We start from the raw sequence: 22,356 nt of genomic DNA on the forward strand, positions 1-22,356 counted from the left end.
AGTATTTTCGTAGTCCTATTTTTGTGGTATTTCTGTTGTATTTTTGCAAGATTTTTGTGGTATTTATGTAGTGGGTTTATTGCAGTATTTCTGTTGTAGTATTCCTGTATGTGAGTTTTAGTGTAGTAGTATTTCTGTAGTCAAATTTTGTAGGATTTTTGTAGCCATTTTCTGTAGTATTTCTGTTGTATTAGAAAATGAGAGGAAAAAAACAGTTGCATTTTGGTGACTTTGAGTCTTCGTAGTTTGTAATCATCCTTTTGTTTGTAGCACTTTTTTCAGTTGCACTACGCATTACAGCGACATCTAGTGGTATAATGGTAAAAAAAAATAATTTGTATATCACATTTAAAGATTTAAAAAAATGTTGATACCATTTTGAAACGTAGGGTTAATAGTTTTTTAGATTTTTTTTTGTGTATAAAAAGTGATACATAAAAATGAAATTTTATCATCATACATTTTATTATAATTTTATTATAATTATTATCTCAGAACAGCTCATGTTATAAATCCTTCCAAAATAAAAACTTTCTCTTCGAAAATAAAAAAAACAAATGTGACCTTTAAACTTTGAAAACCGCCAAATGAAACCGGATGTTGTCATCGAAAATTAGGCATAGACATAAAAATTTCGTCTAGATCTCGCACATAGTGATTTTCAGACACAATTTTAGTCAATTAAATTTGTGTTAGAATGTAATCCTTCTTCAAAATATCCGAAATACTCTATTTATTTACATTATCGTTACGTTTAAAAAAAAAACGTTTTACTGTACGCGTTTACAAATCAGAGTTGACACATTCAAGATGGCCGATCCCATTTACGCTCGTTCCACGGCTAGTCATTATGATGTCTAAGGTATAAGCCTACGCTCTCTTCAACAAAATCCTGCTGTGTTGAAATTTTGTTGCGTGGATATTGAATGAGCGATTGTTTTCTCCTGTTGGTTAACTGTGATTTTCAATAGCAGAGGTGAGATAAATTACATTTTAAACAATATTAGTGTCAACTGTCAAGTGTTTGGCTTCAAGCACCTTGACCGTTCATTCAGCGGCTAACTAGCATCGCGTCCAGGACTGTGAATGCAAAACGGCGAAACTCTTCTTTCGATTGGAAATACAATTCGGATTTAGAACGTTTGTTTCTCATCTGCAAAGAACAAACATTAAAGCAGAACTAGCTAATATTTACCTCTATAAGTGGAGTGAATAAACGGATACATAAACAAAACAAATGTAATGGCGAGTTATATCTATGTAATACTAAATACCTATTCAAAGAGTGCGAAATGTGCTCATATCCAGGCATATGTTTGGTTTTGGTGGGGAATTTGGTATTTTTCAGGTGATCACCTAATATTGGTAATGACAAAACAATGACTGCTGAATATTGTTGGGAACACGTCCCCTCCAGGCAGCGAGGTGGCGCAGTGGTTAGTGGCACAGTTCTGAGATTGTGAGATCAAACCTTCCTGTGTGGAGTTTGCATGTTCTCTCCGTGCTTCCTCCGGGCATTCATGTTTCCTTCCACATTCCAAAAACAGATGTTAGGTTAATTGGCCGGTCCGACTTGTCCCTAGGAGTGAATCAGCGAGCGAATTTCTGTACCTGTGTGCCCTGCGATTGGCTGGCAACCAGTTCACGGTGTCCACTGCCCGAAGACACCAGAAATGGGCTCCATTACCACCGCGACCCTACTGAGGATAAGCGGTGCAGGCAATGGATGCCAAAACTATGTGGCAGACCATGATAGAAGCCTACGTGGATGTGAGGACAACCGATGGGTATCTGCTACGACACTTTTGCGGCGGCTTCACCCAGAAGCGCACCAACCAGATCTGCAAGATCTCATATGCCCAGCACCAGCAAGTGCGCCAAATCTGAAAGAAGATGGTGGAGATCATGACCCGCAAGGTGCAAACCAACAACCTCAAAGAAGTCGTTAACAAGCTGATCCCTGACAGCATCAGTAAAGACATAGAGAAGGCCTGCCAGTCTACCTACCCCCTGCACGACGTCTATGTGCGCAAGGTCAAAATGTTAAAGAAGCCCAAGTTTGACCTGGGCAAACTGATGGAGCTCCACGGTGAGGGTGCTTCCAGCAGCGCCAAAGCAACTGGCGATGACATTGGAGCCAAGGTGGAAAGGGTCGACGGTTATGAGCAGTGTTCCCTCTAAGCTGCGCACGTGCGCAATGTGCGAGCAGTGCGCAATTCTCAGCGCACAAGAAAAACTAGCCAGCGCACAAAAATGAGGGCTCAAAATTACTTATTAAGAAGCGACTTATGTCAAAGTTACAGTACATGAAGGTAAAAATACACGGGTTGCCCTGACGTTGTGTCCTAAATGCGGTATTTTGAAGTTGAGTAAAGTTAGTAGAGTATGGCGAGAACCGGCTTCTTCAGCTCGGCTCAGTAAAAAGGAACCGGCTCTTTCGGGTCCTAAATGGCTCTTCAGGTTGTTTTTGCTTCTTTAATCTCAACATGACCAAATATTAAGTAAAATTATGCACAAATTGACTTAAAGGAAGGGGGGAATAGAAATAAAAAGAAAAAAATACCAACATGAAAAAGTAGTGAAAAGCTGAGAAAAAAAGAAACAAAAGGAAGAGAAAAAAAGAAGGAAAAAATTAGAAAAAAAGACAGAAAAAAAGAAAAGAAAGAAATGTAGGAAGAAAGTAAATAGAGAACAAAAAGAAAAAAGTAACAGCTCGGAAAAAATAAACACTATGAGATTTTTTTTTTAAAGGAATTTTTAAAAAAAGTAGAAAAAAACACTGAAAAAAGAATAAAAAGTTTGTGTTGCATTCAAATAATTTCCAATTACTGTATATCAAGTGAATCTTGTTGACAACATTGTATTTCCACTAAAAAATGTGATTAAGTACAGTTCTGTATCTTACAACCGACTAAATAAGCCCCCCAAAATGTTAATATTATGCGACAAAATATATCAGGAAATCAAAAGAAATGGATATCTTGTGAAAGAATTGTAAGAACAAACAACGTTTGTAGGCCGTACAACCTTTGCAATAGTACGTGAGTCAATTCATTCAAAAGAGAAAAATAATTTTGCATTGCCGGAAACTCCGCAAAATGTAACTTGATGTCAAGTTTTGGACATGTTTGATAATGAATTATCTTGCCACACTTGGGATTATGGTTGCTCACTGTTGTTTCAAGCGTTGCTCACCGACTTTGTGTGAACGCTCAGACCCCTGGAAAATTACAGGGAACATTGGTTATAAGCCTCCCATCAAAGAGTCCGTGTAAAAACAGGCACCCTGACAGATTTGACGATGAAAAATGTAAATGACCAATAAATATCCTTGTCCCAGCTGACTGATGTTTGCAATGCAATTTGTTCAGAAGTGATGTCCGAGGAGCAAACCGTTTCTTTGGTGGATGTCCTGGAGGAGGACAAAGAACTGGAAGAAGAAGCTTCTGCAGTGCTGGCTGGAAGCGACTCAGACCACTGCTCCTATCCACAGGTAAAGATCACAATCAAGGCAACTGCCTCTCAGAAAGATGTCAACAACAACTAATCTCCCGATGTAATCAGGGCTATGTAAAGCGCCAGGCTCTCTACGCCTGCAACACGTGCACCCCAAAAGGAGGCCAGGCTGCCGGCGTGTGTTTAGCGTGTTCCTACAAGTGTCACGAAGGTCACAACCTGTTTGAGCTCTACACGAAACGGTGAAGCTCTTTTAACTCTACGCTTAAACCCGCTCAGTTTCCCGCGATTGACTTTATTGTATTGTATTGTATTGTATTTATTTATTCAGCCAGTATAAACCATAAACATGATATATACAAAAATCATTTGACACGCGAACACTCAATAATGATAAAATAATAGATTTAAAAGGATAAAAAGAATAGAGTAAAAAAGATATTGTAGTGTATAATACAAGGTAATTATATAGAATAGTTTAAAAAGAAAGAATATGTAAATAACAAGACTAGTAGAATAGGTCGGAGGAATGCCGTTGGCACAATAATACTATACACAATAACCTAAATCAATTCCCGTTGAACATACGAATAGCGGAAGGGTAAAAACTCTCTTTAAGACGCGAAGTCTTGCTCGCAATGGAGCGAAGACGTCGACCTGACGGCAGGTAATCAAAGTACTTGCGAGCAGGGTGACTGGGATCGTCTATAATTTTTAGTGTCCGTTTTCTAGTTTGATCAATGTAGATACTTTTCAGGGACGGGAGGCCAGTACCTATTATTTCCTCTGCCGTCCTCACTACTGATTCCATCTTTGACAATTCTTTCTGATTGACGCGACCAAACCAAACTGGGATTGACCTAGTTAAAACGGATTCAATGATAGCACGATAAAAATTGACTAGAATGGATTGACGGACTCCAAATGATTTGAGTTGACGAAGGAGGTAGAGCCTTTGTCTGGCTAACTTTTGAATATAAGTAGCATTGACAGTCCATGTGAGGTCAGCTGACAAGTAAGTACCCAGAAACTTGAATGAATGGACTAGTTCCACCTCACTACCATTAATTGGGGCGGCAGTAGCTCAGGAGGTAGAGCGATCGTTTTAGGATTAAGGGATCCCAGTTCGAATCCCAGCTTGTCCGTGTTACATGCCGAAGTGTCCTTGGGTAAGGCACTGAATCCCCAATACCCCCAATAAGCAGGTTAGCGCCTTACATGGCCGTTATTGGGAAATGTGAAGCACAATGTAAAGCGCTTTGGGAAGTCATTGACTTGAAAAGCGCTATATAAATGCAGATCATTTCATTTCATTTCATTTCATTGACAGTGGCACATGCGGGGGAGGCTTAGTACGGAAATCTATTATCATCTCCTTAGTTTTACCTACACTCAATAACAGATTACGCTCATGACACCAGGTGGAAAGTGAATCAACTTCTGCTCGGTATTCAGTTTCGTCTCCATTTGAAATAAAGCCAGTAACCGTGGTGTCGTCTGCATATTTAGCGAATAGTGAATGGTCAGAATTGGGTTGACAATCATGTGTGAATAGGGAAAACAAAGTTGGAGACAATGGACAGCCCTGAGGCGTACCAGTGTTGAGGACAATAGAACATGAATCTTTCTCACCAATGCGAACGGACTGTTCTCTATTGAGAAGGAAATCTAAAATCCAATTTGATAGTAAAACGGGAAAATTGAGGTCATGAAGAGGTTTAAAATGCAGTTTAGAAGGAATGATAGTGTTGAAAGCCAAACTAAAAAAAGTCCTCCTCCATGTTCCCTTCAGGAACTTCCGCTGCGACTGCGGAAACAGCAAGTTTGCCAACGCGCCGTGCAAACTATTTCACGTGAGTGATGGATGGCTTTGATTTCTGGTGCTTGTCCTGGGAGCGTCCTCATCGTGCATTTTCTGTGAGACAGGAAAAGGATGAAGTGAACAGCCTGAATAAATACAGTCACAACTTCTTCGGGGAGTACTGCACTTGCAGCCGGCCGTACCCTGACCCTGAAGATCCGGTAAGGCTTTTGACACTGGTTGGTACTGCCAACTCCCCCCAAAAAATCTTACTTTTTTATTGATTCTCTTTTCAGGTGGAGGATGAAATGATACAGTGTGTGTTGTGTGAGGACTGGCTGCACGGGCGGGTGAGATCTTGTTATCATGTGATCTAACAATCTTTTAGTTATTTAAGATTTTGATTGTTTTACAGTTTTTCATTAACTAATATATTAACTGTAGCCATCCCTAGCTTTTTCTAATACCCACTTTTCTTTTTAAATGGCATCACTGAACAGGTTAAATGTTATCATTAGTGTATGTTATAGGCAGCGGAAAACCAGCTTTCGGTCCACAAATGGCCCCTTTGCTTCAGTTTTGACACCACTGCTTGTGCACTGTAGTGGCCCCCTCTACATACATTATCAATTTGTTTGTTTCTGGGAATTTTGGTATCTCCAATTGTCCCCATAAGCATCAACTGCAAATGAATTTACCGGTTCCTGGTAGGCCTGCACAATTTTGGGGAAAAAAAAACCGAATTGCTGTTTTTCAGACTTTTATTGTAATTTCGATGCAATATTTGATTTTTAAAGAAAAGTGTATTTTCTGTGCTAGTTATGTTTTTTTGTGAGAACATGAGAATAATGACATGCAGACTTACCTCGAGATGACGTCATTACCTACTGAGAGTATACGACTGTAACAAAATGACAATGATAGATTTACAAAAGAATAGAGAAGTGCGGTTGAAGAAATGGTCTTTATCGTCATACAAAATCACAATATTATTGGAGGTTTTCTCCCTTCAGAGTAAGAAAGAGATTTAGAGAGCGGCTGGCAAGCTTCACCTAGCATCAGGTAACCAATACTTCAGCAAGGTCTTAGCAATGATTAAAATACAACCATCCCAAATGTAGCGGTTTCCCACAAGTTGTAGCTCCAGGTCATCCGTTTCATAGGTAATGGATGTAGCATTAGTGAGCTCCATGCTCGGCATTAGTGGCTTAAGAGATTGGTTAGCCTAGCCGTAGCGGAAGGCTGTAGCTCGCTCTCGAAGCTGCTTCAGTCGATTCCTTGAGACGATAACAATCCACGGAGCACGCACTGGGGATCACCATTTCTTTGCGCTCTTATGACTTTCTTTAGAGTCCGATTTATTTGCCTGGCCTTTATTGGCTAGTGCCCTCAAAACTTGCCTCTGATTGTTCAGCGCCGTTAACCTGAACTGTGATCATTCTCGTTGGCCAAACACAAAGATGGAAGCAAAAATCCTTGAAAAAACAGTCTTGCATCTACACCATCGCACTACGTCACATTGCAATGTCAAATAGATTTCAGTTAATCCAAGTTAACCCTAAATAGTTATAAAAGCATCATCCTGATCACTAAAACACATTCAAATAGGAGTTGAACATAAAAATACAGTAAAAATATAAATTAAATGATACAGTGGAACCTCGGTTCCCGAACATAATCCGTTCCAGAACCCTGTTCGAAAACCGATTTGTTCGATCACCGAAATCATTTTTCCCATTAAAAATAATCCATATCGTTTTAATCTGTTCCAACACCCTGAATGTTTACCTTGAATGTTTAACGTAAACATGAAGCTAACCCAGGCTAATCGTACGTTCGCGTTATCGTAATCTTCCGTACGAAAGATTACGCTAACATGAACGTGTAAAAATTAAAAAATCATGTCGTTTACAAGTCATTTAGCAACCCGGGTCCCCACAACAAGTGGTGAGCGGTTCATTGGAAAGGGGGCTCCGTTCCAACACTCTGAATGTTGGGCTCCGTTCCAACACCCTGAATGTTTAACGTAAACATGAAGCTAACCCAGGCTAATCGTACGTTCGCGTTATCGTAATCTTCCGTACGAAAGATTACGCTAACATGAACGCGTAAAAATAAATAAAAAAGGATAAAGAAAAGAATTATCAATAGGATTTCCTACCTTTGTGGTGGTCAGCAGAAGCCGCAGGTGGACGGTGGAGCTATTATTTATTTCCTAAACGCAATAGTTGTACGCACTACTTTTCTTTTTTCACCTGTTGCAACTTTGCTGCTTGCACTGACTTTCTTCGGAGGCATAATAAGGGGCTAAAACACCCGTACGCCGCTCAGCATCGCACCCTAGCGTACGCACTCACGCATTACCGGCGTTCGAACTCCGATTTTTTTGACCGAACAGCGAAGCAAGAATTTCTCGAAATTTTTGGTCGGACTCCGATTTGTTCGAACCGAGAGGCGTTTGAAAACCGAGGTTCCACTGTATTAACGAAATAAAATATGAGATTATTATGAGCCCTTACTAAGGAGGAAGTTGGCATTTGCTAACGGAGTTGAATGTGTGGTGATGAAGAGAGGTGAGGGAGCACAAATGGCACAATGAAAAAAAAAAAACATAAGAGAATGGGACTCTTTGGCGGGAAACGCTCTGGCTATTTGGGACAAGCTCATGCTGGGGTTGAGCAGTCTCCAGCACTCTAGTGGCAGCGTCTGGAAGTTCTCTTAACTTGGATTTTCTCTCCTACGTCAAGCAATATTTTTGTTCAAGAGACCTCTCCTATCTCAAATATGTAGAGGGGCCATTGTATTCAGTAATTCCTCCCAATATTTTCCCGGTTGTTATATTTCAGCACCTAGGTTGCGAAGTTTCGGATGGCGTGGAGCTGCAAGAGATGATCTGCGAATCGTGTATGAACACAAACCCGTTTTTATGGAGCTACGCAGCTCACCTGGCAGGTGAGCCCGTCGCCGCAAATGTCCCAGCAGTCTCTGGCTTTCAGTAACTTACTTCTGATCCAGTTCCAGGCCGGGTGATCGAGTCCACAAAGGAGTCTGGAGCAAATTCAGTTCCGACTGACCAGGTAATGTCCTCGTTCTCGAATCGCATTTTGGTTCAATCGGCAGGAAATGGGTATATCTCTAACCTTCTGACGAAATTGAAGCCAGAAGGGGTGATTTACTTGAATTGTGTAGATCTGAGGAGAACGTTTTTAAGGGGGGGTGGGGGGGGGGGGGGGGGTTTCGCAGAGTGAACCCACATTTGTTGTTGTGCGTTTGAATTAGAATCAATGTACCGTAAATTCCGGACTATAGACCGCACCTGATTATAAGCTGCACCCACCACATTTCAGGCGGAAAACCGATTTTGTACATACACAAGCCGCACTTGTAAAAAACGCAATACAAACACGAAATTAACCCATACCCGATACAGTCCAAAAAACACAGCCGGCAAAATGAACGGAAAATGATACCAGTACTTAAGATTTAATGCAGATCTGCAGAGTCCGGGTGCCCGTTGAAGGTAATCCAAGGAAAAAAGTGTATCTTTCCAAAGGTAAGGGTGGGAAAAATATATATCCACTATTGTCGGCCGCGTTCACAAACACGTCTCACCTTTACTCCACTTTCCGTCAGCCCGCGTTTGCCCCGCCCCTTCTTTCTCATTTGCTCGTACAAAACATATCAGAATAAGTTTCTAAAATAAACACATTATAAAAATATACAGTTGCAAATACATATTATACATGGTTACACATATTTACAAAGAAAGACGGTACACTGAGAGAGTTTTTAAAGCTTTAATAATAATATTATAACTTTCATCCCAAACCGTGCCTGTGAAGGGTAGCAAAACGCTACTAGCAACACGCTCGCAACACGGTAAACAGCTCTGTTAAAAAAACATATCGAACTTGTAGTAAGCACGGTAAACTGTCCTCATCTTCCTCCTTGTAACTGACGTCATCAAAGTCGTCTTCCTTCAGTATTGGAAAGAGACTTGGTCATATAGACGTCGTCCCACGCTCCCTTAATCAAAATCATGCGTGCATCACGCTCGCAAAGTACAGTTTGCGTGCGGTTGCTCTATTTCCTTCTATATCGGACTGCTCGCTTGCGTTTAGCTTGAAAGTTGCGTCATGTGCCTTTCTTTTTGCAATTTGCATGATGAGGATATGTCTAAGCTAATTTAATTTGTGCACAAGCTAAGAAGTTGCAGTCTAAATCTTAGCTTTTGTACTCGAGCGCCGCTGGCGGCCGTTAGAAAAATTACATAAATTGGCCGCATCGCTGAATAAGCCGCAGGGTTGAAAGTTTGGGAAAAAAGTAGCTGCTTATAGTCCGGAATTTACGGTAGTTCCAGTGAGAGTGAATAGTTCCCTATTAGGTGGTACAGCTGTCACATTAGAAGCAAGGATCTCGGCCCCTGGAAGAATAAAGGGATTCCCAAATTCTAAAACATACAAATATATATATTTATATATATATATATATATATATATATATATATATATACATAATTGGTACCTTTCTTTTCTGAGATAATGCATTTTGAAGACAGTCTGTCTCGTCTTTGACCTCCTGATCTCTGACGTCATGTAAAGTACACCAGCACCCTCGCAAGCCATTCACCCTAATGGTTCACGTGTTAACTGGTCAAAAAGGTTTTAAGTGTTTTAAGCCAGGTTTATGTAGATTTTTGTGGAGGATGCCTAGGCGCTGTGTCGCAGGTGGGTGCATTAATGGTACAACAAATGGCAAGCAGCCAAAATGGGACAAACTGGGAAAAAATAACGCACAGAGAGCTAAGGTGGAATAACCCAGTCAGGACATCGCAGGCTAGAGGCTGCTAGAGAGGACAAACCGGGGGCTAGCTAACCAAAAGCATGCAGTAACCAGCCAGGATAACCCAGACAACAAAAAAGAGCCACTGCGCAAACACAAACCTACCTATAAATATCCCAAATGATCATGGCAGGCTAGTCAACTAGCCAACTGCAAACAGAGCTAACCTGAACCAAGCAAAAATGGAAGCCTTGGAGACCCTGGACACTAACAGGAAGCTATCTGGACAATATTATAACAATTGCAAGACACATGGCAAAAAAAACCGAAAGAAAAGTCACAATCACCTACCTAAAAGGAGGCGAAGGCAAAAGAGAAATCTGAAAGAAGATGGTGTCGAAAAGTTGTGTCGCAGGTGAGGGCAGCAATGATACAACGAATGGGGAGCAGCCTAGATGGGGTGAATTGGCGCACACAGAGAGCTAACAGGGGTTAAACCAGCTGGGACACAGCAGGCTGCTATAGAAGACGAACTGGGATTGATGGGCGAAAAAAAACAGGAGGCCGGCAGACCGAAAACATGCAGTAAGCAGCCAGGAAACACGAACCCAAACGGCTGGTCATCTAGCCGACTCCTAACAAGGCTCACCTAGACCAAACAAAACTGAAAGCCTTCGAGAGCCCGAAATATTAGATTCATTGTTGGGCAAGCGGCGAAAAACACAAGTGGAAATGTCTGGTCAAGAACCTAAGGCTCGTGACATTTTTACCAAATAACTTTGCTCGCACCTTGTTTTGAAACCCATTACATAGGACAAAAATGGCAGTCAAAACAAGCTTTGACACTCTTAAGTAACTAGGGGAGACAGATTTTAAGGGGTATATTATTGAAATGGCTCTGGCATTAAATTTTACTAAAATTGGATGATTTAGTAACATTTTTCACTGCACAACTGCTATTTAAGGTCAACAAAAACATAGTGCCAGAAAACATCCATAAATTATTCCTTCGGAAAGAGGGAAATTATAACTTAAGGGGCTGTAGTAAATTCATAATCCCAAAGGTGAGAACCACCAGGAAAAGTATGTGTGTGTCTCTGTGTGGAGTCAAACTTTGGAACAATTTACAAGAGAAGATCAAACAATTCCAAATATTCAAGTGTTCAAATTTAAATACAAAAAACATTACTGGCGGAATACAGAGATGAAGAAAATGGGTGATACGAGAGATTGGGAATAGTCAAGTTAATTCACATTTATTTATATAGCCCTTAATCACAAAAATGTCTCAAAGGACTGCACAGGATTACAATTACAAAATTGCACAATTACCTGATCTTAAACCAACATGCGGGCAAGGAACAACTCAAAAACCTCAGTGTGAGGAGAAAAGAGAAACCTTGAGAAAGGACCTCACATGTGGTAATCCCCCTTCCAGGATTGACCAGGGTGAATCACAATTAGCATTACTGTACACAGAATAGTAAAAACTAGGTAAGATGTTGAAAATGTCCGGGAAAAGCATGACACCAACGACGCCCCCAGCCTGTAAACTAGTCCAGAAAGTCTATGACGGCCACGACGCAGCTTCCCATCTCTGCCAGCTGGTAAATGCAGGGGTCGACATGCTACAGGTCAGACGCTGGTCCACGGGCTCATCTCAAATCGTCCTTCTTCTTTCGTATCAGCCAGGCAGGCAGTCGGAAAAAGACAGGACAATACAGAATATGAGGTGGGCATCAATCATAAGCTTTGGAATAGAAGTGTGTCTTAAGCCTCGATTTAAAAACTTCCGTTGAGGTTGCGGATCTTATCTCCAGAGGCAGGGCGTTTCATAACACCGGGGCCCGGATGGAGAACGCTCTCGAGCCTGCAGACTTCTTGGCTCTCGGAGTCACAAGTAGACCGGCATTTTCCAAGTGCAGACTCCGTGCACGAACATAGGGGGAAATCAAATCAGAGAGATAAGAGGGTGCAAGCCCACGCAAACATTTATATGTTAATAAGAGAACCTTAAAGTCACATCTTAAGTGGACTGGGAGCCAGTGCAAGTTGGCCAATACAGGAGTAATATGCCCAAACTTTTTGGTCTTAGTCAAAAGTCTAGCTGCCACATTCTGAACCAGCTGTAAACTTTTAATGCTAGACATCGGGAGACCAGAAAGCAATACATTACAGTAATCAAGCCGAGAAGTAATAAACGCATGAATTAAAACCTCTGCATCTGATTGGGACAGCATCGAACGAATCTTCGCAATATTACGAAGGTGGTAGAAAGCTATTCTAGTAATATTAACTGAAACGACAGACTAGGATCAACTATAACACCTAGATTTTTGACCGAGTCACTATGGGTGGTCTATTAATAATAACTGTTATTAATAATAACTGTTATTATTGATATTATTACTATTGTTGTTATTATCATTGGTGTATTTGGCAGGGAAGATGAAGGGGTAGGGAACATAAGCATTTGCTTCTTACTACCCCTTTTCGAACATATTATGTAACATTATTTTGTTGTTGAGTTATTGTTTTTGTTCTGCTTTTTATTTTAATGTTCCAATAAAGTTTTCATTAATTCATTATTATTTCATAGATTTTATCAAATCAACAAACATCACACAGTGAAATTAAATGTGCTGAAGAACTAGCTTTTGTCTGGAGAGAGGGTTTGGCCATTTTTTTTTAAATTTTGTCTTAAAATATATGGTGTTGCTCTGTAAAAAAAATACAAATATTTACCGTATTTTCCGCACTATAAGGCGCACATAAAATCTGTTTGTTTGTTTTTTTAAAAAGCTGACTATGCGCCTTATAATACAGTGCGCCTTATATATGGATCAATATTGAATTGCAAGGTTTCGCAACTAAGAGAAGCAGCCACCGACTCCATTTTTCGCGTAGAAGAAGAAGTGTGCTGTGCATACTGGGAAATATTAAACAACGATGCGTTGTGCGTTTGTATAAAGACCCTGAAATGGCTCCTATTAAGAGACACGCTTACAACGCAGAGTTTAAACTCAAGGCGATCAGTCACGCAGTAGAACACGGAAATAGAGCAGCAGCAAGAGAGTTTAACATTAATGAATCGATGGTGCGGAAGTGGAGGAAGCATGAGGATGAGCTGTTTACGTTTTACACTTTACAGTTATTATGTTATTTCTTTATTGTTATTGTTTTGCACTTGTTATTGTTTTAAGAGTGTCACTATATTGCGATTGCACGTTTAATTTACCATAACAGTATCAGACGTTTTTTTGCGTGTTGACTAAATGGAGGAAAAGTAAAATGTTTTGCCTTGCTGTTGTTCAAAGATGTTAAAGATGTGTCACGAAAATGCTTTACCTCAGAGAAAATAATAAAACAGCTGTTTATTCATTTTGGGAGTGAATGGAGTTGTGGAAAGCTTGTTTGTTATCTATTAATAAAGTTTGACTGACCTTTTTGACTGTTTTGTTGACATTCCCTTTAGCGCGGCACCATCTAATGGTTGCATAACGTAACTAGAGCCTCTACTTTAGCGCCTTATGTATGGAAAAAGTTTTGATATATATATATCATTCATTAAAGGTGCGCCTTATGCGGAAAATACGGTAATTAATTTCACATTCATGGCTCTTTGGGTCAAAAAGGTTCCCGACCCCTGTTCTACAGGATACCAGGACATATATCCTCCACACCTTTCTCACCTTATTAACACCTGAACCATTTTCATGGAAATTGTCTCTGCCCCTTTTAGGCAAGTGAAGCCACAGAACCGAGTGCAAAGCGAGGTCGTCTGGAGGACGAGGACAAAGCGGAGAACGGGTGTCGACTGAAAGAGCTGGAGGACACGGGAGCGAAGCGAGTCCGGGCCGGCGCAGTCTTTTGGCCCTCGGGTTGGCGCTCCAAGATGTGCTGCTGCGACGCATGCAAGGTGCGATTATTTCCACTTCCTGTCGGCGGAAGACACCTTCACACATCTTGCCGTGTGTTCAGAAGCGACTAGAAGAGGCGGGACTGTCCTTCCTGCCGGACGAGGCGGACACAGTTTTGGCGTACGAGAATAAAGGCAAGAGCGAAGACGGCGTCCCTCCGCGGAATGACCCTCTCATGTCGGCACTTGACAACCTCAACCACGTCCAGCAGCTGGAGATCATCCACGGTAACGCTCTGAAACCGGAACACACAGTGACGGAGCGGTCCCGAATCAAATCTACTTCCTGTTAGGTTATAACGACATGAAGAGCGAGCTGAAGGACTTCCTGCAGAGGTTTGCGACTGAGGGAAAGGTCAGTAACTTCTTTTGAGTAAACTTGCTTTAGTGCCATCGTGGCCCCAAGAAACGTCCGTATTTTCACAACCATAAGCAGTGTTTGAAACTCAGGACAAAAAGTTAGAGGACACCAGCTCTGAAAAGTTGCCTGCCCCTTTTCACAAGTCGGAACAGAATAAGACGACTAATTGCCAAAAAAAAACATTGTTGCAAAGTATTAAGGATTGATAATCAGAATATACTGGACTGTCTCAGAAAATTAGAATATTGTGATAAAGTTCTTTATTTTCTGTAATGCAATTAAAAAAACAAAAATGTCATACATTCTGGATTCATTACACATCAACTGAACTATTTCAAGCCTTTTATTATTTTAATATTGCTGAATTTGGCGCACAGCTTAAGAAAACTCAAAAATCCTATCTCAAAATATTAGAATACTTATTCAGACCAAGTAAAAAAATAATTTTATAACAGCAAAACTAAATCAAACATTTGAAAATGTCCATTGATGCACTCAGTACTTGGTTGGGAATCCTTTTGCACGGATTACTGCATCAATCCGGCGTGGCATGGAGGCAATCAGCCTGTGGCATTGCTGAGGTGTTATTGATGCCCAGGATGCTTCGATAGCGGCCTTCAGCTCATTTGCATTTGTAGGTCTGGTGTCTTTCATCTTCTTCTTAACTATACCCCACAAATTCTCGATGGGGTTCAGGTCAGGGGAATTAGCAGGCCAATCAAGGACAGTGATGCCATGGTCAGTGCACCAGTTACTGGTGGTTTTGGCACTGTGGGCAGGTGCCAGATCATGCTGGAAAATGAAATCCTCATCTCCATAGAGCTTTTCAGCAGATGGAAGCATGTAGTGCTCTAAAATCTCTTGGTACACAGTTGCATTTACTCTGGACTTGATGAAACACAGTAGACCAACACCAGCAGCTGACATGGCTCCCCAAACCATTGATGACTGTGGGAACTTCACTCTGGATTTCAAGCAACTTGGATTTTGCTCCTCTCCAGCCTTTCTCCAGACTCTGGCGCCTTGACTTCCAAATGAAATGCAAAACTTGCTTTCGTCTGAAAAAAGGACTTTGGACCACTCTGCAACTGTCCAGTGCTTCTTCTCCATAGCCCAAGTCAGACGCTTCTTCCGTTGTCTTGAGTTCAGAAGTGGCTTGACCATGGGAATACGGCTATTGTAGCCCATTTCCCGGACACGTCTGTGAACTGTGGCTTTTGATACCTGGACTCCAGCTTCAGCCCACTGTCTTTGAAGCTCCCCCAAATTCTGGAAGCGGCTCTTCTTCACAATTTTGTTAAGGCTGTGGTCATCTCTCTTGGTTGTGCAGCGTTTCCGGCCACATTTTTCCCTTCCAACAGACTTTTTGTGGATATGCTTTGAAACTGCACTCTGTGAACAGCCTGCTCTTTGAGAAATTTCTTTTTGTGTCTTACCCTCCTGATGGAGGGTATCAATGATGGTCCTCTGGACAGCAGTCAGATCAGCAGTCTTCCCCATACTTGTGATTTAGTTTACTGAACCAAGCTGAGTGTTTTTAAGGCTCAGGAAACCCTCGCAAGGTGTTTCGAGTTAATTAGATGATTCAGGTGATTAGTTGAATAGCCTACTTGTATACTTTTTCATGATATTCTAATATTTTGAGATAGGATTTTTGAGTTTTCTTAAGCTGTAAGCCAAATTCAGCAATATTAAAATAATAAAAGGCTTGAAATAGTTCAGTTGATGTGTAATGAATCCAGAATGTATGACATTTTTGTTTTTTTAATTGCATTACAGAAAATAAAGAACTTTATCACAATATTCTAATTTTCTGAGACAGTCCAGTATAACAGAACAGAACTTAAAAATTAAGTTTATTATAAATCTACAACATTGCATGGATATGGCATCACGGGTTTCCATCTGCCATCAGTATGTACCTGTTTTTACTCATCTTCATTCATGCAATGTTTGCATTGCGTTGTCTGCTACAAGCCATGTTAACTCCTCTTTCCACGATGCTTTTAATGTACAGTGGAACGTCGGTTCTCGACCATAATCCGTTCCAGAACCCTGTTCGAAAACCGATTTGTTCGATCACCGAAATCATTTTCCCCATTAAAAATAATGTAAATCCTTTTAATCCGTTCCAACACCCTGAATGTTTAGCTTGAATGTTTAACGTAAACTTAAAGCTAACCCAGGCTAATCGTACGTCCGCGTTATTGTATTCTTCCGTCCGAAAGATTACGCTAACATGAACGTGTAAAAATCAAATAATCAGGTCGTTTACAAGTCATTTAGCACCCGGGTCTCCACAACAAGTGGTGAGCGGTTCATTGAAAAGGGGGTTCCGTTCCAACACCCTGAAAGTTGGGCTCCGTTCCAACACCCACATAAAGCTAACCCAGGCTAATCGTACGTTCGCGTTATCGTAATCTTCCGTACGAAAGATTACGCTAACATGAACATGTAAAAATGAAAAAATAAAGGATAAAGAAAGGAATTATGGATAGGATTTCTTACCTTTGTTGTGGTCAGCAGAAGGTGCAGGTGGACCGCCGTTGCTTGCTTATAGCACTCACTCCCTTAGCCACATCACTAGATTTCACAGCCTCCTTATTCTTTAGTATGTTACTGATCGTAGATTTAGCCATGCTGTATTCCCTAGCAAGATCAGACACTCGCGCACCTCCTTCATATTTTGCAATTATTTCTTTCTTAAATGCAATAGTTGTACGCACTACTTTTCTTTTTTCACCTGTTGCAACTTTGCTGCTTGCACTGACTTTCTTCGGAGGCATAATAAGGAGCTAAAACACCCGTACGCCGCTCAGCATTGCACCCTAGCGTACGCACTCACGCATTACCGGCGTTCGAACTCCGATTTTTTGAGCGAAGCAAGAATTTCTCGAAATTTTGGGTCGGACTCCGATTTGTTCGAACTGAGAGGCGTTCGAAAACCGAGGTTCCACTGTACTGTATTCATAATCGCTATATGACATGATTCGATAAGATGTGACGTAAACAACTCGGAGGAGAGCGGAAACTGATTTATTCAAAGCAAAAAAACACTTTTAAAGATAACAGCGTTGTTTTGTTGCGTCATAAATTTTGTAAGCTTCTTTTGAATATTTCTTCTGGGGCTTTGGCTTGATTCCTAACCAATTCTTCATTTTTCTTGTGTTCTCTGTGCGTCTACTTTGGAAAATGAGACGTCTTTCTTCGTATAACGTTCGGGAGAGTCCGGAAGCACGAAGTTATTTAACGCGGGCTTCTGATGGGCTATTATGCAAATTGCCACACGAACCGAAATTCCGAAATTTCCAAACCGAACGAACATTTCGAAATCGGAATAAAGATAAAGCAAACGTTTGATTTGTAAAAAAATTATTTTTTTTTTTTTCCTTAAAAAAAGTTGTCGGCCACCCGGGCGGAGTCCTTTTGTAAGTTGTGCGCCTGACGTAAAAGATGCACGTCTGGGCAGACGTTATTTCAGACACTGCCATATGGTATAAAAGTCTCAGATTTTCTTGAAATTGTGCAAGGAATCCTATCATGCAGTGCGCTCTGTGATGTCAAGCGGCGAATTGAGCGGAGGAAGTAGGCCCGGGGTCCTCAAATAACGGACCTCTCTGCACACCCAGGGCGAATGGCACTTTATTTTAAACAAAAACCCCAAAACTTCGGTAGCGGTGGAAAGAAGCGCTATAGTAATGTCCTGTACTCTGAAAAATAATCTACTAGTGTGGCCCCTGCGAGTTTTATTTCTACTACGCGGCCCCCGAGCTTAAATGAGTTTGACACCCCCGCCCTACATTGCTTGAACGTATTGCGTTTTAATAAAAGTAGCGGCGTTTTGCAATCGTGAACCTCGATCCCCAGATTTGTCTTTCCCCTCTTAAAGTTTTGGAGTGATCGTGGTTGGGCGTTGCCCCAAAAATTACACAGAGAGAAGATATGGCAAAAAGGAACACGCTTTATTGCATTCGGGACACATTCAAAGTTCCAGGCGTTCAACAATGGCTTTCATATATATATACCACAGCCATATCCCCCTAGTGGGAGGTGGCTAGAGTCATTTCTGACTCTTTTTGGGAGTTTGATTCAGAGGAGGGGATTCCCAGCCCCCTTGCTCAACCCAACTGAGGTGTTGGGAGTCATTAGGTGACCAAGCCCCCCAATTCCAACCCCTAATGCTGAACGCCAAGCAGGAAGGCAACGGGGACCAATGTTTAAGTCTTAGGTATGACTCGGCCGAGGCTTGAACCACAACCTCCCAGTCTCGGGGCTTAATATTTCCTTAAATTTGTCTTGCCTTATGCACTCCAATCCATTCAAAGCCAGCTTTCTCTCCTGGCTTTGATCATACCCCCAAGGCCACCGAGCTGGGCGTTGCCCCAAAAAATACGCAGAGAGAAGATATGGCAAAAAGGGAACACGCTTTATTGCATTCGGGACACATTCAAAGTTCCAGGCGTTCAACATTTGCTTTCATAGTGTTCTCAAATAAAGATGAGCTATCTTTTGACCTCTTGCAACAACGTCATCCCACGACCTTCACCTGATGCCTACATACTTATTCATTAGTGATTATCCACATTCCAAAGCACCTATTTGACCTTTCTCTGCGTCACAGGTCGTTACCTCCGATGACATCCGTCGCTTCTTCGAGCTCCAGCAAAGTCGCAAAAGAAGACAAGTGGACGGCCGCTTCCATTGCGCCTGACGCTTTCCGAATTTTTGACATCCAAACGTTTTCTCGTGTTCCTTTTCGGTGAAAAATAAAACCTGTTCATGCTGGAAGTGTTTATTTAAGGATTTCCTGTTTTGAGTGTGCTTTTATTTTCATTTTGAGGAGCAGGGTTGGGTAGGGTTACTTTAACTTGATTACTTTCAATTACTTTTGGATTACTCTAATACCAAATATGCTAATAAAAGACAAAAGAAACTAAATATGAATCAAATGATGACTCACAACACATGGTAAGCTTTCTCTCCTGGCTTTGATCTCTTTGATCTCCGGCAAAACGAACATCAAATGCGACAGAAACAAAATGAAAATAAATCCAAACAGCTTGCCAACATCATTTTTGCCGTTCCGTGTGTTCCGTTACTCCCCAAGCCTGCACAAAATTTATTTTTTAATGGCAATTTATTTTTGTACGTCTATAAGTGCCTATTCAACGAATATTGCTGTTATAAATGGCAACGATGGGAAGTTGTTTTCCTTCTTTATCACATTGTTTATTTTTGTCCTCTGCTATATTTAAATATAAGCCTCCAACATTATTATGCCCAGAGCTGAGGAATTGGAAATCTACCATCATTTAATAAGGTAGTTAACGTTGTTTACGCCGAGAGTAGACATGGCGCTCCAGAATTAACATGCTAAATAGAGAAAATTGAGATCAGAAGAATGTAAATGGTCTGCATTTCTATAGCACTTTTCAAGTCAATTAAATCCTCCCAAAGCGCTTTACAATGTGCTTCACACTTACCCATTCACACACACTCTCACACACCAATAGTCAGTCAGCCATGCAAGGCGCCTACCTGCTTATTGGGGGCATTAGGGGTTCAGTGTCTTACCCAAAAACACTTCGACACGCAACACGGAGAAGCCGGGAATCGAACCTGCGACCTCTTGATCCCAAGACGAGCGCTCTACATCCTGAGCTAATGCCGCTCAACAGAAGATGGCAACAGTAAAGCACCATCAGAGAATAATAAAATGCCTATATTGTCGATTTTAACGCATGAGATTTGGTTTTTATGACAAAATTAAAATTTGAAATTCGAACGAAATAAGAAAAATAAAGCTAAAACCGTAAAATGCAGTATGGCTTTTGATTTATTTAAAACTTGTCTTAGATAAAAATATCTAAAAACTGCTGTGGAGCTCCAAAAGGCAAGACAATTTTTAAGGAAATGTTAAGTTCGCCTCTAGAAATTAATTCTTCAATCGATTATCTGTTGAAATTATTGATTGACGTCATAGAAATGCTACACTTTTTTAAATCGATAAAAAAATTCATCTTCCAGCAGAACCTTTTATGGTCTTTGCCAAGCAAAAATAATAATGGGAAAAAGTGATGAGCGGAGGCAAGTGAGACTCTGCCTCACCTGTCATACAAATACAAAATTGGACATGTATCACCGTAAATTCCGGACTATAGAGCGCACCTGATTATAAGCCGCACCCACCACATTTTAAGAGGAAAACCGATTTTGTACATACACAAGCCGCACCTGTATATAAGCCGCATGCGCCCACATTTAAACATGTAACACAAACACAAAATTAACCCAAACCCGACTTCAAGTCCCGCGATTGAATCTAAATGTCCTTCATTAAAGTCCACAGTCCAAAAATCACAGCCGGCAAAATGAACGGAAAATGATACCGGTACTTAAGATTTGATGCAGACCTGCAGAGTCCGGGTCCCGTTGAAAGAAATCCAAGGAAAAAAGTGTATATTTCTAAAGGTAAGAGTGGGAAAAATATATCAGATGAACACATTTACTCACGCAACTCCTTTTTCTTTAACCAACTTTTTACCTCCTCTTCTTTCCTTGTCTGTCCTTCACCTTTAGCGGTCCCCACTTAAACCCGGCACCCCGTGTTTGTCCCGCCCCTCATTTTTCGTTCACCCGTGCAAAACATATCAGAATAAGTGTCTAAAATAAATACAAATAAATACATTACAAAAATATACAGTTGCAAATACATATTATACATGGTTACACATATTTACAAAGAAAGACGGTACACCGAGAGAGTTTTCAAAGCTTTAATAATAATAATATAGCTTTGACAGGGTAGTTAATGGTAGCAACACTCGAGCGCCGCTGGCGGCCGTTAGAAAAATGACATAAATTGGCCGCATCACTGAATAAGCCGCAGGGTTGAAAGTTAGGGAAAAAAGTAGCGGCTTGTAGTCCGGAATTTACGGTAGTTATATTTATTCAATGTTCAAGTTCTCATTTATCCTCAGGATTTTCGGACTTTCTTTTTAAAAATTGCAGACTTTTCACATACAGTATGACGAATAGAATTAATACAGTTAGTATGTAACGTATTACTGTGCCGAGCTCATGCAGAGTGAAGCAGACAATTCTTTTGCCTCATGGCAGGGGGCGATAATGAGACCAAGAAGTCTTGATTTGGCGCACACCTTTACCCCAAACAATACAGTTAGTGATAGTATTAGCAAGCTAAGAAAGTGAAGTCAGTATTTTTTTTTCAAGCTTGACATCCATCTTTTTGGTGCATTATGTTAGGGAAAAAACTATATTTACAAATGTAGCGTTTACTAAATTGTTCGAATTAGTTATCTGACTCCATTAACCAAACACAAACTTTATTCTCCTAACAATGCGTGCTTTTTTCTTGATTTTTGGGAAACATATTGACAAGAGACAGGCTTTTTCACACGGGGGCAGATTTATTTTCTTAATTTATTTCTTAAGTGAATTCCATCGAATTTTGCCGAATTATTGTCGAATTAGTCAAATTAGTTTTCGTCGAGCCTTGCTCCCGTCTGTCTCTGCTGTCTCTTCCGTGTTCCGTCCTTTTGACACATCGGGGCATCGGCCCCTCCCCCTTGGGCGGGCTGACTCCTCCCCTGGGTGTGCCAGGAACCCCTCCCCTGGTCGACTCCTCGTGTGGCTTCCACCCAGTCACCACCTCCTCCTCGCCAGAAGACGCCGCCACGTCTAGAGGGCTCGCAGCAAGAAAGCTTATCAGCTCATAGCAATGCCAAGCGTTTATCAAAACAAGGCCTAATTCCCTCGTCAGCGCCCCGCTATCAAAATTCCCCAGCCAAAACACTCTACACTTCGAACGGCGTGGCCTTCAGCCTTCTGTGAAAAATCCCCACTGCATTCGACAAAATTCCGGACTATAAGCCGCTATTTTTTCCCAAACTTTCAACCCTGCGGCTTATTCAGCGTTTCGGCCAATTTATGTCATTTTTCTAACGGCCGCCAGCGGCGCTCGAGTACAAAAGGTAAGATTTAGACTGCAACTTCTTAGCTTGTGCACAAATTAAA

The 22,356-nt window shown here is 41.1% G+C and overlaps 1 protein-coding gene and 1 pseudogene across 2 annotated transcripts; both read left to right on the forward strand.

The window, feature by feature from the left end:
* Positions 1–718: 718 nt before the first annotated feature.
* Positions 719–19,107, forward strand: LOC148346446 (putative E3 ubiquitin-protein ligase UBR7). Of its 2 annotated transcripts, none has more exons than XM_088324835.1 (12): positions 719–862; positions 3,372–3,493; positions 3,565–3,698; positions 5,249–5,309; positions 5,383–5,478; positions 5,554–5,607; positions 8,104–8,209; positions 8,273–8,334; positions 13,782–13,958; positions 14,021–14,186; positions 14,252–14,313; positions 18,941–19,107. In XM_088324835.1, exons 2-12 carry the CDS (start codon positions 3,377–3,379, stop codon positions 19,028–19,030), a joined length of 1,125 nt encoding a protein of 374 aa, XP_088180961.1. In that variant the 5' UTR covers positions 719–862; positions 3,372–3,376; the 3' UTR covers positions 19,031–19,107. The 2 variants fall into 2 exon arrangements, with proteins under 2 accessions (XP_088180961.1, XP_088180960.1); XM_088324834.1 differs by having other exon boundaries at positions 828–976.
* Positions 1,723–2,193, forward strand: LOC148346447 (small ribosomal subunit protein eS1 pseudogene; annotated as a pseudogene).
* Positions 19,108–22,356: the final 3,249 nt, after the last annotated feature.

This window comes from Urocampus carinirostris, chromosome 20 (assembly GCF_059441175.1).
Source record: "Urocampus carinirostris isolate Australia breed hairy pipefish chromosome 20, RoL_Ucar_1.0, whole genome shotgun sequence".
Lineage (NCBI taxonomy): Eukaryota > Metazoa > Chordata > Actinopteri > Syngnathiformes > Syngnathidae > Urocampus > Urocampus carinirostris.